Source organism: Balaenoptera physalus (genome assembly GCF_965194825.1).
Source record: "Balaenoptera physalus genome assembly, chromosome: 9".
Taxonomy (NCBI): domain Eukaryota; kingdom Metazoa; phylum Chordata; class Mammalia; order Artiodactyla; family Balaenopteridae; genus Balaenoptera; species Balaenoptera physalus.
Genome location: NC_138888.1, coordinates 31,276,308 through 31,295,814, shown reverse-complemented (window position 1 = coordinate 31,295,814; position 19,507 = coordinate 31,276,308). Strand labels below are relative to the sequence as shown.

Below are 19,507 nucleotides of genomic sequence, written 5' to 3'. Positions count from 1 at the left end.
GAATGAGGGATTAGGTAGGTTAACTGGAGGCAGAATTTGTTGATTAGAGTTTGCTTAGAGTAAGTGGGCAGGGAGGACTTCCTGTTATGCTGAAGATCACTAAAATGCCAGAATGAGGTAAACTTTCCTCTGGGTCACTATTATCCATGCTAGCCCCCTGGGTTCTCCAGTATACTGATTCTAAAAGTATATGGGTTCATTGTGGAAACTGGAAAATAAAGGTAAGTACCAAGAAGATAACAAGAATCACTGTGAGCCCATCAGCCAGAGATAAGACTATTTGTAAACTATGTATTATGTATAACATAAAATTAGGACCATATTGCCTATTCTGTTTTATAGTTTGCAGTTCATACTCAACAATGTCTTTCCCCAGGTCATTAAATATTCTTCTAAATCATAACTGTTAATGGCTGTATAATACTCATATTATATACAGTCCATATTTTCTTTAGCCATTTTCCTACTATTAGACATTGTACATATGTCTATTTTTTGTTATAAATAGTACTGCATGTATATATTTGTATCTAAATATTTGTACATAATTTTTTTGCCTTAGGATAAAGTGTAGGAAGTGTAGTTTTTGAGAAGTATATATACTTTAAGGTGTCTTTCAGACTTTTTCCAGAGATTTTTATATGCACAGTGCTTGGATCAATCCACAGCTAATCTTTGTTAAGTGTGCAGATATGAATCTGTAGTAATCTCTAATACACAGATTGGTGTTTACATGGATCCCTTTTTCAGTGGCATGGGTTGGAGAGCTGCTGTATAGGTATAACTAAAGTTACCAGTACAGCCGTTACCTGCAAAATAATAATTTGCTTTTCTTCTCTATTACACCTTTTTGACATATTTTCTTTACCAGTGCATGGTCTTCAACCACTGTTAAACAGATTACTGCAGAATTAAACCCCCCCTCCCCAAAAAAGGGAAATATTAATATACTGGTTTTTGGCATTTCTTTTAACAGCAAATAAGAAAGAATGCCCTGAAGTGTGATTAAACATTGATAAGGTTATATTGTTCCTGTGGAAGAATCTGTAATGTCTCAGTGCTCTAAGTGAGTTGGATATTCCTAGTAGGAACTGTCATTTATGGAGTACCTCAGCGCCCCAGTCACCAATCTGGGTACTTTCTGTAAATTATGTCCAAGGCTTGTGCCAATTTTTTGAGGTGTGTATTATCACCACTTCATAGATAAAAAATAATGTTTAGCAAGGATATGAAACATTTCTAAGTCACATAGTTGGTGGTTGTCTATAAGTCGCAAGAAGGTAAGCTCCATGAAAGCACTGAAATGTTTTCGTTTCCTGGTGTATACCCAGCACGAGACTCTTCTTAACACGTAGTAGCCTCTCAGGAAATATTTGTTGAATGCTGAAAAAAATGAATGAACAGAGGTGGGATTTGAACCCTCGCCATTTTGAAACTGAACCCCTTTCTACCAGGTAGATGTCAACTTTTTCAGCGTGTTCAGGTTTCACTGAGAGGTTGAGTGTGAGGTTTGCCCCTAAGTGATGTGCTTGTCCAGTGCGTAGTATCTCCTTCCCCCATTTTCATTTGACCAGTTACATAAATTGCATCACATGAAATTTCACTGCCATTTGGGAGAATCTTCAGTTAAGTCAAATGTAACTAAAACGATACTGAGTATATAAGAGGCCAAGCAAAAGTTAGAACCTTGTCTTTAAAAAACTTTGCAATACACTCAAGCAGTTGTTCTAACTTCTACACTGAACTTTGTAACACTTCAAAGTTCTTCAAGAACAAGACATTATCTTTGAGCATGACATCCCTCTGAGTCTCCGGTGGGAGTTTCTTGGCACTGGGCTTATTGCATTAGGATCTAATCCTCATCCTCTAGGAAAGGAAATCCCCCAAAGACTCCAGCAACGCGTAGGTCTGAGTTCCCACAGAGTCGTTTCCAGAAAGCATGCTACTTGAGTAAAAGGTCAGAGGACTGATAGGCAATGTGGTCGGCTAATTCATCTTCAAATTGGAGAGGGATCTGTCACATTTGAATACCAAATCCAGCAATTGTCCATTTCCTAAAAAAATGCTTTTCGCCTATATTTATTATAGGCACCCTTTATATAAAGGCACTTAACAAACTGATTGACTTTGTCAACTCAGATGAAGAAATGGGGGAGATTTATAGTTTCCCCCCAAATTGTTTAATTAAATCAGTTTACTGATTTTTCAGGTCAGCAGTTATTTTGAATGTCTATGCGCTAGGCACTCTGCTAGACGTAGAAAATACAGAGATGAGTCAATAAATCCATGCCTCCCTGGAGCTCACAGTCCGGTCAAAGACAGACAGATAAACAAACCTCCCAGAGCATGGTCAGGGCTGCAGTAATTGGAAAGACCCAGAGGAGGACAGAGCATTTCCTGAGAGAAGACAGGCAGGTGAGTGACTTATGGCACAACCTTTCACAGTGTCACCAAAGGATCTTTCTAGAATTTATAAATCCAGTCACGTCACTTTCATGTTTAAATCCGCAACAGCTCCACACTGACTGCCCCGAAGGCCACAGCCACCTTTCAGCCCCTCCTGTGTCCCCGCTCCTGCCCCACTCCCTTTACAATCTGACTGCTTAAGTTCTAATCTTGCCCATGTTGCTTATCAACTCTGTGATCCTTGGCAAGTTGCTAACCTCTCTGCAGCTAAGTTTCCTTAAACTGGGTAAATACAATAATCTGTGTCACAGTGTTATTGTGAGGATTAAATGATTTGATAGAAAACTCTTAGAAAAGTGCCTAGCACATAGTAAGTACTACAGAAGGGATGGTTGCTATTATTCTGTAGAAGTGATAGCTATTACTGTAATCATTGTTATTCTCTCTTTCCCAGACTGATGTTATTTTCTATACTTCCCTGGCTTTGCACAAAGCACCATTGCATAGATTTGTTACTGAATTAGACACCAGGCCCCTCTCTTGGGGCCCTAGCTGAACTGAGGCCCCCTGGCTGGATCAGGGAGTTCTTTCCCGCTCAGGTTCACGCTGCCAATGACGAAACTGTGTTTGGTGCAAGCAAGACAGGCTTTTATTCAATGGCCAGAGAGTGGAGAAGGGGAGCTCATGCTCTAAAGGCACCATCTCCTCTAAGGGAGGGAAGTAAGGGAATTTTAAGGGTCAGGAGGCAGACAGGTCATCAGGGCACTAGGAAAGGGGTGGAGATTTCCAGGGGCAGCCCGGGCATGCGCGGTCTTCCACACTCCTTTGCACATGGCACCAATTGTGCAAGCAGAGTACAAATCCCCCCGTTGGGCAAAGATCTTAGCATGATGATGAAGCAAAGGTAACTCTTGGACTCCTCCAGGTTTCATCTGCATAGATGCGGTCCTGTGGTCAAGTCAGGGCCGGGTTCTGAGCGGTTGACCACTGTGTATCTCTCAAAGCATGTATCTCTCCCAGTACAGCTGCAAACCATCGGCCCAACACCAGGTACTTTTGAAACAAACACAGAGATAACTCAGGGCAAGTGTCCTTCAGCTCTCAGGGGTTGATATGGAAACACAGAGATAAATCAAGTCAAGGAAAATGGTGACCATTAGCCTACTTTGTCTGCCATCTTGGATCTAGCTGGTTCAGTCTGGTTTTGCCACGGGCCTTTGTGGCATCTTGTTGATAAAACACAACTAGCCTGTACAGTTAAAAAATAGTTTCTATACCTATGCATGGGTGCATGGGTGACACATTGTCACTATGTAGTTTAATTCTTAGGTTACTTCTCACTGTCTCATGTCTTTATCATCAACAAATTCTAGAGTTGTTGCCCTGAGTAGATTATCAACTCAGATTAGGGATTTCACCACAAATTCTTTTTGTTTTAATTTTGTACTTCTCCACAGAATCGAAATCCAGTGCATATTGCAGGCACTCAAACATTTGTTTATTGATTGAAAGGGAAATTCCTTTTTTCCCACCTCTCTCTTTGTGAAGCCTTTTGTAAGCATTCTCTCCTTTTTTTCTCTCCACTGTGCTGGTAGCATGTTAACATTTTTTTACATATTTCAACTGTAGCTCTTGTCCAGTTCCATTGTAATCATTCATTTTCATGTCCACATGCTTTCTCTGTCAGGGGAGGAGTTGCTTTCATTTGCATCTCTGGCCTTTAGCAAAGGCCAGTAGACACATATTTGTATGAATACTTGATAAAGAAAGAATAATACTCATTATGTTAACGCCACTGTGTTTGAGGGAATTTGTGAGAAAAAAAATTGAGTGATTTCTTTATATCTGTTTTGGTTCACTAAATGTCCAAGAAATGATTCAGGGACTCTAAATAAGCAGGAAACTCCAAATAAATATTGTTCTAACATAGAGGCAAAACATTCCAGCAACTTTACTTTTACTTATATGTCTCCAAGCTTCATGTTTTCTAAGATGAAATATTTTGTCTATAGCTTCTAAGAAAATATCAAAACTTGAAAACTACCTAAATTGTTATAGAGGTATAAAAGGATGGTGGATTTTGACATTGTTGGATTAAACTACTTTGAGAAGGAAATTCAAATTGAATTAGATTTCACAGCTCTGATAATCGTTGGTGAGAAATTTCCTACTCAAAACTATTCTGATTGGGTGTCATGTAACAAAGTGGTAGGTAATTTAAATTTCATCTTTTACAGAGGTGAAATGATTGCTTCTATGATCATACTTTAGTTTCAGTTTCATGCTATGCATTATCTAAAACGTAAATCTAAATAACATCTTTTAGTAACAAAGAGGTGATTAAAAAAATCAGCATGCCTCTTCTGTAGCTTAACAAGAGGGCAAAGATTTTCATGTATCATGTATGCTTTAAACTCATGGTTGCAATTTAAATGCTTGCTAACCGCTAAATCTTTTCATAGTTTTCTTCAAGATGAGACTTATTTTAGCAGAACTGTTCACAAGTTTTGTTTTATATTTAGTTAGAACAGTAAGGTTATTGGTAATACATCTTCATGACTGAATTTCTTCAGCAGTGAGGGAATATGTATTGGAAGTCAATAAATTTGAGAATATAAATAACTTCTCTTATCATGATTTTCATTCATTGTCAAAAGGTTAACTCCGATTACTAGTAAAAGTAGTAGAACTTTTTCGTCTTCTTACTTCCAGCAAGTACCTTATGCCAATTTCAGGTTTCTACTTGTGGGTTCACCTCCACTCCACACCGTCCCACTTCTGAGAGCTCAGACGCTGAAATTCTCTTCAGAGTCCGTAACTTCTGTTCTTCTTCCTTCCTCACTCCCTCCCTCATTCCCACTCCTTCATTCTCTCGATCCTTCACTTCTCACAGTTCTCCATCCAGATACCCATGTTCACATGGTCCTAACCCTCCCTGGTCAGCTGTTGCAGTCACACCTTGACTCTCTTGTTCCCTTTTCTGTTTCCCCTCCCTTCCTATCTCCCCATGCCATGTTATCTTTTCACCCCACTCCTCCACTCCCACTCCTGGAATTAGAGGCCTCTGGGTCTTATTACAAACAATTCATGATCTCAGTAAGCTGGGCCCCCAGAGCTGGAGGGTCTTTTCACTCTTCCATTATTGACTCCATCTCTGTTGTCCCTACTGATTTGCTGCCATCCTTCACATGGGGTCTCCTAAGCCCCCTTCATCACTTCAGAGCCCCACCTTGGCTTCCTCACTCCCCACAGATGCTTCTTACTTACAGAAAAGGATTGAAGGGCTGCTTCTAACTTCCTACGGCTGCCCCTCAGCTTTTTTTGGTTTTTGTATCTTTAAGCCTTCTTCTCACGCACCTATCTCTGAGGCTAATCCCCTGAGAGTATTTTATTGTATGATTAACCTGACTGTTTAAGCCAGTTTCTTATAATGAGCTTAGGTTGTTTCTGGTTTTTTTGTTTTTTGTTTTTAAATACGAACAGTTCTGAATTAAACATCCTTGGATATATATATATTATTATGTTATATACTATATTATTGCCCACTTGTGAGAATACAAGCAGTGCTAGCTTTGCATGGTTCTCTGACATGTACAATTTCAGTTCCCACAGTTTAATTAAATAACACCAGTCTCCCAACAACATGGTTCAAATTTCAGTAACTAAGACTTATTGACTGTGAGTAATTGCATAAAGTACAATCTTTGCTACTAGCTTTTTCAGTCCACAAAACACTATGCAAATAGCAGATGCATATCATGGTCAGTGACCAATGTCACTTCTTTTAAAGTGTGTCAGTGATTGGTTACTATGCATCTGTTGGTCAGTTCAGCACAGACAGAAAAACAAGTACTTGTGTTGCTTTTTTATCTGCCAGTGGTAGACCTACATCACATTTTATAGAAATGAATAATTGAAAGAGGGAATTGGCTGATAAAGTGCAGTTAAAAAAAGAAAAGTGATAATGCCGGCAATGAAATTCAGATCAAATGTAAATGGGGTTATGGAAGAGATAGCTGACTGTGGGTAGGCTAACACTGCTGCTGTTCAACAGACTCTAGATATACAGCCAAAGGAACTTAGTGACAGCGAATTTATTGACATGAGAAGCATGGTTGTGAGGAAAAGGATGAAGATGTCCCAGAGGAAGTGACAGTGATACAAAGATTCATATTAATGGAACTTTTGGAGATATTTCATGATATTAAAAGTACAAAGGTTAAAACGTTGGAAACTTATCTAAACTTAGAAAGGAATATGACAATTTGCCAAGGCATATAAAAGATTCTCACTCTATATTGTGAGAAGTAGATAAAGCACTGTTCAGACTATTCTTGATAGGTTTATTACAAAGAAATAAAACTTTAATTTTTCATGGTTTAAATTACAGGATACTAAATACAGATTAGTTTTACTATTTTTTCATTTTCCTATATATTTATAATTGACAGTAAGAGAGTTTTTATTGTTTTTGATAGATCCTTTAGAATTACTCTTCCATAAGTTTGTGTTAGTTTACACCACCATTAAAGGCTTGGGAGAATCCATTAGTACTCTTACGACCTTGTTCTATTTGCCATTCTTTACTTATTTGTTCAAGCTCTTCTTCTGATGGCTCTTTATTTTAATGGACATATATACATTTAGATTTTTGATTTCCTAAAAAAAGAACCTGACCTAGACCCTGTTGTATTTTAGATCCACTGTACTTTCACTCTTCTTTCCTCTACCTTCGTTTTCTTTTGAAATGAGTTAAACCTGCTTCCTCAGTTTATTTGCCATTCACTTCCTCTTTAGTTCTGCAGTCCCTTGACAGTAGGCATGCTGAGGACAGAGGTCATGTCTCTTTTATTACTGAGGACCCAGTACCTAGACTACAGATCAGCATACAGTCAATACTCAGTATGTTTTATGTGAGGGAATGAGTTCAGAAAACATAAAAGCCTCTACCCACCACCCACCCTGTCCCATTCACCCATTCCTCCTCTCGTTAGTATCTCTTCATCTTGGCTTTGGGGAAATGCCACGCCACCTTTCCATACTGTGTCCATTCCCCTTTTTCATATTCTTGGTTCCAGCCAAAGTCGGCTGCTCATTATTCATCTGCCACCTCCCATATGCCTTCCTTCCTGCAAGCCTTTCCTTATACTGGTTTTTCTCTGCTCTGCCCTCTCGTCCCTTCCATCAACTCTGCCTGGCGATATCATGCCGTCATTTCCCCTTTTCAGAATCCAGCCCAGAGGCTTCCTCTATGAAATCTTTTCTGATCTCCTTCTCACCAACCACCCCAGCCTCTCTTCTTTAAACAACTATAGAACTCTGCAACTAGAGTCTACCAAATATGAGCCATTTGTGCTGTTGCTTTTGCCTTTTCCCAAAAAGTAGAAGCTCCCTGGGGGATCTCTTATTCTTTCCTTCAATGCATAATATAGTCTTTACACATAGTTGGTGCTCAATGCATGTTTTATTGAATTGTCCTGAAATGTGACATTCCAGAGAGCTGCCAAGGGAACTCCATTCCACTGAAAAATATTGAGGACTATTTTGTAGATTATTCTGCTCCTTTTTTTTTTTTCCTAACTCACAAATAAACTTCTGTCATTGTTCTTAGGAGTTATATGGTGTAATCACTGACACCATATTAACCAAATGATCTAGTTAAAGTCAAATGTCAAAGTCCAGAATAGTGGAGAATGAGAAAGTTGCAAAATGTTAGAGCTGGAAAGATTTTTAGGGATCCAAGGAGTCCAGCCCTTTAATTTTATAAGTGAGTAAATTGATGTCTGGAATGTTAAAGTGACCTGCTCCAAATCTCTACACAACCAGTTTGTGGTAACATTTGGGTCCGGGATGTAGTCATCCAACCCTGTCTGTTGCTCATTCCCACAAGCTGTCACAGTGAATATGAGAATAGTGTTTAGGTTTGTGTAATTAAACTGTTAGAAGAGGCATCTGATATTCTCATATTGCCTTTTATGGATTAACAAGTAGAAAATTGTTAGGTTTCTTTTTTCCCTACCTTAATTATTATACGTTTTTGGACTGGATTCATTTACATCAACTGGGAAATTTCTGGCAACATTAACCTAGGAAGGCATAGATTTGTTTGTTAATTAAGTAAACTTTTTGTTGAAGTATGACGTACATACAGAAAAGTACCTGAAGCAAAAATGTGCGGTTTGAATTTTTCCAGCGTGTACACATCATGTGACCAGCACCAGATCAGGAAACAGAGCAGCACCAACAAGTTTAGAAGTATTTAAAGAAATAAAACATTTGAAGAAATAAAAGGGCTTTGAAACTACATCATTTTTGTTTTCTCTCCACAGGTATTGTCAGTCTGTGTGTTAACGACAATCCTTGGTTGTATATTTGGGTTGAAACCAAGCTGTGCCAAAGAAGGTAATTAGTGTGTGTGTTTGTGTGTGTGTGTAGGGGTACTAGTCAGCCTTTTTCAGAATGTGATTGAGATAAGCGTTATGTCCTAATCCCTTGAGTACTCCATAGACAGTGCAAATTTGATGCTGGTTTGAGCCTTTTTCTTGAAGCTCTTTTATTATTTTAGCCATATACTATTTTATTTACTTGCAGAACTTCATCCTAAAACGATGAAGAGGGGCTATGACCAAAAAACCAACCAACCAAACAAACAGAAAAACCTCAAAACAACAAAAAATAAAGACCAAAGACACAAACAAGCAGCTGGCTGACAGGTTCTGGTGCTGTGCTCCTGGAGCCTGTCTCCCTGACTTCCTCCAGTGACTCCCAAACACTTTTTCTGCCTAAGGAGTTAGGTGCTGGAGCAGCCCTTGAGGTTACTAGGTAACCAATTAGCATCCCTGGGCAACCAGAAACTTATCCTTAATGCTTATAAGTCTTTTAAAATTGCAGACATTTCAAAGCAACAGTGATATTTTTAAGCTTATATATATATATATATATATATATACATTTTTTTTTTATTGAGTGCAGAAATCTAGCCAACACTGACAAGATTACTATGAATAATAAAACTATGAATAACAGTACACTGTAGCAGTCATTATTTTGGCTCTGAGGTAGTTTTTATTTTTTCCCTGTTAAAATCATTGATGGTCTTCCTAGGGAATTTGGTTTTGAAAATTGAACAAATCCTTCTGTTCAACTATTCTGTAATTGTAATATTAGTCATTTAAAAAATTTTAGTGATTGTTAAGCTGTCATTTATTGTTGAAATGAATGAAATGTAATTTTATATATTTAGACAGCAACTATTCAGAGCAAACTATCAATGTTTAATAAGATTAAAAAGCTATAGACTTTAGTGTTCACCTATGTAGCCTTTAGACACAAAGTAATTCCCCTCGAGTTTAGTTTGGCATGTAAAAATAAAACCAAATGATTGAAAACAGCAATTTTAATCTAAACTCAACATGGAATGCATATTATTTTTTAAATGACTAGGAACATATTAGTGAGCTCCAGGTAATAGCTATTATTATAATAGCTTTCCCCCCTTGGGTCAGGAAAGTTAATATTTTTGATCCTAGGAATTATTATTGTCATTTCATGTCCTTAAAATTGCCTAGTTTCCCAGTGTTAAATGAGAGTTAAACTCTGTGGCAGTGTCTTCTTGGGTCAGGAGACCATTGCAGTCAAGAGCTAGGATTATTCATTTTTTTCTTTTGGACTTCCATTATTTTATAAGTGGATTTTTTTTCTTACCATCCTGATTTTTAGTAATCCAATAAAAACCTAGCTTATTCTAGGTAACTAGTAAAGAGTTATAATGTAAAATTTTTTTTAATGAAAAGTATTTTCCTTCCATATCTGCCATTTATCCATTTAACAAAAACTTATTAGTACCAGCTCTAGTCAAGGCTCTTGCTAGGCACCAGGGATACAGTGAACTGGGTAACATCCCGATGTGGTCTTTGTTCTTAAGAAGTTTGTGCTCTAGGGTGAGACTGGGATATTAACCAAATGATCTAGTTACAAATGAAAGTAAGTGACTGAGATGAAGGATAAGGTTTTATACAAACTTAAGAAAAAGAAAAAGGACCTAGACTGGGAGTTTGGGAAAGTTTCTCAAAGGGAGCAGGCTGGATCTGAAGGTGCAATGGATGTTTTAGGTGATGGTGGGAGATGGGTCCCGCAGAACATGTTCTGTACAAACACATTACTTCTTTACACCAGACTGAGAATGATGTAAGTCAGGTATTCTCTGTCTTTCTGAAATATTCATAGATTATCACTTTTTAGAGAACTCTGCATAAAATCTTAAGAACAAGGTCTTCTTATTTTTCTTTTCTTTATTATTCAAAAGTATTTAAGTTTTATTACCCCCAGTAGGGTTTATAATATATAAAAGAAAAAAGTCATCTTTTTTTCCTATGGCAAGAGATAAAGTTACAAACTCTATAAGGTTACTGCCTTCTGTTTGTGTCACTTTCTACATGTATTTGTGAAAAGATTCTTGGTTAACTTCATTGCCCACCCCATCTGTGTTTTCTAAAACAATATTTGAACCTGACTATAACTAACTTAGGTGTATTAATTGATGTTTGCTTTGTAATTATATAATGATTAGAAACATCTAACTCCTTCAATATTTTCAGTTAAAAGTTGCAAGGGTCGCTGTTTTGAGAGAACATTTGGGAACTGTCGCTGTGATGTTGCCTGCGCTGACCTTGGAAACTGCTGTCTAGATTACCAGGAGACGTGTATAGAACCAGGTAAAAATATGCAGGGGAAAAGATGGAGTCATGGGCCTTGGTAAAAGAGCAAAGAAAAGTTCTGCATCTTTTAGGTATGTGATTTACCTAACCCATTTGAGATTTTTAAAAATTTGGCTTTTATATTTTCTGAGAGGAAAAAACATTTACATATTTTGCCTTGTTAAAAGTTTTATGGATAGCAAAACTGCCTGTTTTTAATGTGTGCTGACAGCCTATGTAGGCTAATTTGCATTTCACCTAAGTTCAAAAAGGCTGCTTAAAATATATGAATATTTCTATGGGCTTATTAAAGCAAGAGTTCTTAAGATGTCCACTTAAACCTCAAAGTAAAACTGTCAGACTATGGAAATTTTCTCAGTTTGATCTGGTCTTCTCTACGTATGACATGGAATAACATTTAAATGAGAGCGAGCCGGGTTTAGATTAAATTTTGAGAACTCTGACAGTGACTGGTGGAAGAAGCCAAGATGGACGTGGGAGGTTGTATAATAAGAATTATGTTTGTTTACATTTTAAAACGATGAGATTCTGGCTTTTTAGTGAATAATCATTGCTGCCTGCATATTTTCTCTTCGTTCAGATTGACCACTGTGGTGGCGGGTTCTGTGACCGACTAAGGGTTAGAAAATGGTCCCTTGTCTCTTCATGGATCATGTCCCAGAGGCATCTCTGTGTTCACTTTGGACATGTTGAATTCGGACCCTGAAATGTATTATGTTGATACTTGTTTCTAGAACGGATATGGACCTGCAGCAAATTCAGGTGTGGTGAGAAAAGGTTGTCCCGAAGCCTCTGCTCCTGTTCGGATGACTGCAAGGACAAGGGCGACTGCTGCGTCAACCATGGCTCCGTGTGCCGAGGTCAGGGGGTCATGCCCTCGCCGGGTTCACACGCAGGCTTACATCTTCCTAGGTCCTAGCGGGGTTTAGCACAGATGTATTTTTTACATTAGAAGTCATAGTTATTGACCAACCATATTGGCTGAAAAAATATTTTAAAAACATTGTAAGGAAAATTTCAAATATATATACCTGAATAGAGAGAATATGTGATGAAGCTTGCGTCACCCAGCTTAATAATTACCATTATCTAACACAGCCAGTGTTGTTTTATCTGTAGTCACTCACTCTCCTGCTACAACCCCCTCGTGTTATTTTGATATTAGCTGCATATTTAACGCTATACTTGTGGAAAGATCACTTTTGCGGTCCTGGCTGACTATATAACAGGTTCCTTTATAGTAAGTGAGGACGATGTCTGCTGTGCATTGAGAGAGTGGACGTGAAGTTAGTGCATAAGATTCTGTGTAAACTGATGTTATTATGATGTCTCGTCTAGGTGTTAACAGGGTTCCTTGAAATTCTTTGACAGAACCTGGCTCTGTATGAGAGGAACTAAGACATCAAGGATTTAATACCAGAAGATTTTGTTGGGTGGATAGAAGCAGGGTTGTAAATTTTGGCTGAAAATATTAACAATTTGAAAATGGAAAAGGTGCCTTCAGGTTCTCCCAAATACAGTAGTATGTTTTAGTCTTGCAATCATACATTCATTTTTTAATTCCTGATATCAGCTAACTTTTATTTTGAAACAGAATAACTCCCTTTATTTGTTTTGTTTCCCTAGAATCATGTCCCATATTATCTATGTATCTGTTAACATATTTTGTTTTGGGAATCTGTCCTAATGTGTCTCACAAGCATCACAATCATTGTTTCTATTGAGTGTGTTTAACTCATTGTACTTCTTGAAAATGTTTTAGGTGAGAAAAGTTGGGCAGAAGAAACATGTGAGAGTATTAATGATCCACAGTGTCCAGCAGGGTAAGATTATATTCTGAGATACTAATTTTTTTTAGGAGTACCATTTTTTCCCTTTCCAAATAAAAATAATAATTATTCATTGGTTCAGTAAATATTATTTTTAGTTAAGCCTTCTTTTGGCACTGGTGGTATAGAGATGATTATGGCATGACTCCCCACTCTGGAAGCTAGTGGAAAAAAGAGAGGTCATGAATATTTAGTATTCATGAGTGTTGGTTGTGTTTTCCTTCTTAGGAAGAAAGGATCTTTACATTCATTTGAAGTTTTTCAAGTTGAACTTATAGTGAATTACTTTACAGCTTCTTTTTACTTTTTTTGTGTTTTGGTTCATTTATATATTTTTGGGATAACATGTCTGTGAGAAGATGTTACATAATTTTTATAATTTATACTTGTTATTTTTGTATTTAGAGTATTTTTACAATACCTTATGTTTACAAGGTCATCAAAAAATTTTGTGTGGAATTCAGAAGGTAGAAATTTGGTGACAGTATTAAACTTAATTATCTTTGCTCCACTTGAACAGAGATATATGAATTCAAATTCATATAATTTGAATTATTAATCTTCAGGAATATATTTTTATGTCTTTAAAATAATGATTTTTCCAGACTGTTAAACATTTTAAAGCTGTATTTTAGCTTACTTATGTATATAATTTATTTTTGTTTTTTAAATATGTATTTTTGTTTTCTGTTGGATGGAAGAGTTCTTTTCTGTTTAAAACAATAGTAATAACAGCAGCAAAAACTAAACCCAAAAAATTCCAACAGAAGAGACTTTTTTCAAAGAGGACTTCTCATATATCCTAAGATGTCTGTTAAGTCCAAGGTATATTGGAAATTTTACACTTAATGAATTTTGAATCTTCCTTTCCTTCTGAACATTGACTATTATTTTCCAACTGTAATGTTGACTCTGTTAGTGGAAAATATAAGTCCTCCTTTCTTTACAAGAGGACCATAATTTAGGACACATTTTATTATACTGGAAATTATTATACCCGTATATTTACCTGGAGGCCCAGCAAACTGTTTTTATGTTTTCTGTTGATTGAATAGAAATAATTTTATACAGACATGGACCATTGAGACTATATGCAGCTGATTCTGCAGAGTCTCCCAACAGAACTATGGTACAAATACTAGTTAGTGGAAATTATACACAAATTTCCTCCTTTTTCCATTTGTGTTTGGGTATGAGAGTAAGCTGGGGAGGCAGTAGAGTTGGAAAAGGCAAGGTAAGGTAAATCTTTGTGCTCAGATTTTTAAATTACTGAGTAAACTTTCAGTGGAAAGTTTTTTCATGGTTATCCAATGATATACTTTCCTACTCTCTATCAGATGTCATTAGAAGCTGCAAAATTTCTGAACCATGCCTGTTTTGGTGTAGCCACGGAATGGTTGTCCATAGTTATTCTCTTTTGCTGAGTATATCATTACACATGTTGTTTTGCTTCCGTCTTTGGATTTCCGTACCACACATGTAAATCTGTGTGTGTTTGTGTGTGTGTGTGTGTATGTGTACCTTCATTGTTTGTTCATTTCTAGCTTTGGATCATTTCTTTGTTGTTTATGTATTTAAATGTAGTAAATACCTCACCAACTTCTCAATTAAATATTAATATCTTTTAAATATGGTAAACTTAAAAGCTAAATATTGTATATAATTTATGTGATATGAGATACTATCTATTAGGTTCAAGTAGAGACAATATCAGAAAATGCTTTTACAGGAAAAAAAGTAGTGGAAACAAGAACATAATTTAGAACATGCTGTTTGTTAACATTTATTCTCTTGCAAATTGGGAAAATATTATTACATTTTAGTTGCTTTTGGTCTAGCTTTTGGAATAGCAGGAATCATAAATGATGGTCTCTGTATGGTGGCTCAAAATGGTATGAGTGCTTAATCAGTACTATTTGATGATATATATAATAAAATATAAAAGCATATATATGAATATAGATGCTTACAAAATATTCTTTATGAGGATGTTTGTTGAGCTTGTTAGTTTACCTTAGATTACATATCAGCCTCAGTGGAAAATCTTCACGGATCTGTGTCTTCTTTCTTCTTTAAACAATTTTTTTTTCTTTCTTTCTCATTATCCAGGTTTGAAATGCCTCCTACCCTCTTATTTTCTTTGGATGGTTTCAGGGCAGAATATTTACACACTTGGGGTGGACTTCTTCCTGTTATTAGCAAGCTGAGTGAGTAACTTCAGAGTTTACTATTGGAGTGCCACAGTTTCAGTGAGATAGACCAAGGAGGGAGTCATTTTTTCGAAAAATACTGGCAGAATCTGTTTTACTAAACTCCTCTATTGCAAAAGAGTTAAACCTAATGATAAGGAACTAGTATTTAATATTGTAATTGTTCTGAAACTGCCTTTTAAATAATTCTGAGATAATAGTAGTTATTTTAGGATTTTTATCCCTTGGTGATAGATGTAGATATAAGGATGAGATAAGATATACTTTTTTTTTCCTTAGACTTTTGGATTCCTTTTATGGACAAATTATTTATATATTTATCTAATATGTATTACATCTTAAAATAGCATTTCAAAAACTGAAGGTATTTCTGCTGTGTTTCTAGTAGTGTAGATATAGAATATTTGTTATTTATCTTATAGTATCGTGTAGCATCCTTCCAACTTCTTTACCTCAATAAAGCCTTAATTGATTATTGTATAAGTTACTAATGCAATAGTAGAATAGTCTTTTCTTAGTATTAATGCCAAAGTTTTAAATCACATTAACCACCAGTAATATGGGCATCACTTGTATCATCATTGTTACTGAAAAAAGAAAAAATTAAATATAGGTATAAAAACTGTAGAACATTGCTTGTTATCAGTGATCAGTATTTAAGTAGCCACAGTGTAATGCTGGACTGAACTAGAAGTAAGTAAATACACTGTTTTGGTGTTCTTCTGGAGCTCTGAAACATTATTTACTGGACTTGAGTATATGAGGTTGGTTTAAACATCACAGCCACTCTCAGTAAATACATAGGTTTGTTTATTGTACTTCTATTGTAACAAGCGAAAATAATATTTGGAGAACTTTTAAAAATTTCAGTTTTTAATTTCTCCCGGGAAGAAAATAGTTTTTATAAATAATCATTTGACATAAAAAGTCTTTAGCAGGGAGCTTGCATGGGCAAGGAAGACTCTGTTCTTACCAGCCAAGCTCATGAGCTTTGAGGTTTGAATATGGCCCTTTGTTATCATCAGGAGGAAAGTTTGTTTCCATAGCACCAAATATGAGTTCAGAACCTGAGTTCAGAATTAAGGAGCTGTAGGTACCTATATATGAAGTTGGAAGGAAATCAATACACAGTTAGACTAAGTCCTCTCTTTGGGTAGTTGGAGAATGTAGTTTGTAATTCTGAACTATTTGGAAGGCAGTGAGATAGATAGACACGTGCCAATCTGAGGAATATTTTCAGGCAATGGGGTATTGATATGCTAGAATCATTAGTTAGGTATTCCGTCATCAATGATAGAGGCAGAAGAGGAATGTGACACTAGGGCTAAATCAGGAACAGTTTGACTTCTGTCCTTTCTTGTACTTGACGCCAGAAGATGCTTTTTATCTTTAGAGCAGTGTTGAATTTGTCTGGAGTTAGCTAGATTGGATTTTTGGGGTGTGACACTGTCATCCCAGCTACTGCTTCATTCTTGTTTTAATTTTGCAGATTTAGCTACTAGTGCAGTTTTTGTTGTTAAAATATAACTACATCTTATAATTTAGTATGTTACCACCAAGTAGTAGCAGACAAAGATCTAGCAAGATTCGTTATGGTCCATCTGGAACTTAATGTTATTGATAAGTATGGGATAATTATTTCATTGGCTTAACAATTTTGTTTAATGATTTTCTAACTAAGAGAAAAACTAACTCTTAACATTGAATTCGAATCCAAAATGTTGCTTTGTAATTCACCCTGAATTTTTATATGGTTGTAAATCCCTTCTGGGTTCATTTTTTAGTACTATTTAGAAGTCTGTGGTACCAAAGCTAAATAAGGGAAACAGATTGTTCGTTGTATTTAATAACAATATTTAATTTGTTTCCCTTGTAGAAACCTGTGGAACATATGCTAAAAACATGAGACCAGTATATCCAACAAAAACTTTCCCCAATCACTACAGCATTGTCACAGTAAGCTCTGCATTTCAACTTTTATATGTTCACAGAAGTGAGATGTAAGTGTAACATTTTTCAAGAGAATAAGTAGATTTCAGATCAGAAAAAAATAACTTCTTTTTCATTGTGTAGTTAAGCAAGGAAACCTAGGTTCTGGTGTTAGCTTTTCTACTAACTAGTTGTGGCCTTGGGCAGGTCACTTTACCTTCTGGGTCTCCATTTCCCATCTGTGAAAAGAGGTGACTAAAGACTCCAAGAAATGATTTCTTGGTTCCCTTTCAATTTAAGAGTCTCTGATTCTTGGGTCCTGTTTTTTCTGATTAGTTTTTATCTTACTTTATTTGAACCCCAGACTGTCTACACTCACATGTTCTCAGCTGTCTTTCCAATCATCTTGATGTATGAGTCTAAGCAAGCCACTTTGCCTGACTTTAGGTAGGATTACAGCTCTATTTTTGTTTCACTCAAAGTTTGCAGATTTAATTTGAATCCAGAAAAAAAAAATAGAATTCATTAGGCCTTAGGGTTGAAGCCAGAGAATTAATGCTTTAGCTTGTGTTGGTACAAGCTATTCTTGGACCCAACCAAAAAGGAGTTTGTTCTGCAGAAATGTTTCACTGAGCAATGCAAAAGGACAACACAGTACTTTTTTCAAAATTAGGCTGCTTCTTTATATAGAACTTCATCCATATCATTCTAATTTATTTTCTCCTATTACATAAATTAAAACACAAATACTCCATAAAATCTTGAGTGGTTGGTTGTGTTTTAACAATACCCATTGTTTTGTTCTTCTCTCCTTAAGCTGGGTTAAGTTCTGTGTAGCTTAAGTTGTCTATTTCTCTTTGATAATTTTGTTCTGTAACTTTAAAACTTGCATAAAACTTGTATTTTATATTTTTTAGGGACTTTATCCAGAATCCCATGGCCTCATTGACAATAAAATGTATGATCCCCAAATGAATGCTTACTTTGCACTTAAAAGTAAAGAGAAATTTAATCCTGAGTGGTACAAAGGAGAACCAGTGAGTTGTTTGTTTTCGCTATTAAAATTATTTTTATTATTCTCATCTGTTTCTATCAGAGTAAAATACCAGATTCCCTGGAGCTTTTAATAACTCATCTAATTTACTATGTTTTGTGCCATCCTTATGCAAACAGAGATGAATTCAGGTAACTCTAAATATAGCTTGTATCATTATGTAGTTTATTCCAGAGTGGGGTTTGGGTTATGCTGAGCCAATTTTCTTTTCTGCTTGATTTTACCTTTTTGTCCTAGTAGCGAAGAGCAGTAGTCTGGGGGTAATATTTTGATCTACACAAAGCTAACGGTTTCTACAGGTGTAAACTTTGACTTTGTTTGCATTTGTTAACTTAGAAGATTCTCTCTGATTGTGAGTTAGATGTGTTCTCCTTTTGAGTTTTTATAAATTGCCACGACAATTCTATAAGGTCTATTTGGATAGTCTTGATATTCCTCTTGGGAGGAGAAGAGCATTTTCAAGTTATAAATTCAAATTTTAGCTCTGACATTTAAAGCTGTGTGACTTTGGGTAAATTATTCTTTCTGTGCCTCAATTTTCTCATATCTGTACTGTAAATAATACTGTAAATACTGTTAACTACCTCATAGAGTTATTGTGATGATTAGTTGAATTAATAATCTAGGATGCTTATAGGAATACTATTTAGAACTGTAACTGGCAATAATAAGTGCTTAATAAATGTTAGTTACATAAGCAAAAATGTCAGTAAGTTAAAGATATGTATATTTGTAAATTTTTCTTTTCTTTTTCCTTTCATGAATTTTTCTTCTTTTAAGAAGGAACCTATTAAGTAGAAGTATGACTATAAAAGTTGCAGGAGTTATCAACTGTTCATATTTTTTAGGTTAATTTAATTTCTGATTATTTAATTTCTCTTTGCTGCTGTTCAAAGTCATATTACATTGTTATTTTGTAGTCTAACTGCTGGAGCTTATTAATGTCAAAAACATTCTAACATTTGGGAGGAAAGCATTGGTGTTGCATGAACACATGGTTTCCTAAGAAATGAATGCTTGCATAATTTCCTAACTTTCCTTCACTGGCTTCCCCAGATTTGGCTTACAGCTAAATATCAAGGCCTGAAGACGGGCACATTTTTTTGGCCAGGGTCAGATGTGAAAATTAATGGAATTTTCCCAGACATCTATAAGATGTATAATAGGTATGTATAGCTGTACTTTTTCTAGGACCTATAACATAGAACTGTTTATTTTCTTATCATAGCCTGAGTTCTAGCGTTTGAATGATATGTTGTTTGAAAAATGAGACCTGTCAGAATAAGAACTCTGTCTCAAAGAGTTTTAGATGGATGATAGATAGACAGTAAAACTATGATGAGTTTTTTCCTGGAGGTTTTC

At 35.9% G+C, this 19,507-nt stretch overlaps 1 protein-coding gene across 2 annotated transcripts in view; it reads left to right on the top strand.

The window, feature by feature from the left end:
- ENPP1 (ectonucleotide pyrophosphatase/phosphodiesterase 1) overlaps positions 1-19,507 on the top strand; it is a 64,705-nt gene that overhangs the window by 23,812 nt on the left and 21,386 nt on the right. Inside the window, exons 2-9 of one of the 2 annotated variants that reach the window (XM_082475729.1) lie at positions 8,736-8,808; positions 11,004-11,120; positions 11,858-11,983; positions 12,886-12,946; positions 15,062-15,159; positions 17,039-17,118; positions 18,009-18,128; positions 19,202-19,311. In XM_082475729.1, the coding sequence (XP_082331855.1) occupies positions 8,736-8,808; positions 11,004-11,120; positions 11,858-11,983; positions 12,886-12,946; positions 15,062-15,159; positions 17,039-17,118; positions 18,009-18,128; positions 19,202-19,311 (785 nt within the window). Of the gene's footprint in view, positions 1-8,735; positions 8,809-11,003; positions 11,121-11,857; positions 11,984-12,885; positions 12,947-15,061; positions 15,160-17,038; positions 17,119-18,008; positions 18,129-19,201; positions 19,312-19,507 lie in introns of those variants that run through there. The other variant, XM_082475730.1, reaches the window with a different exon arrangement.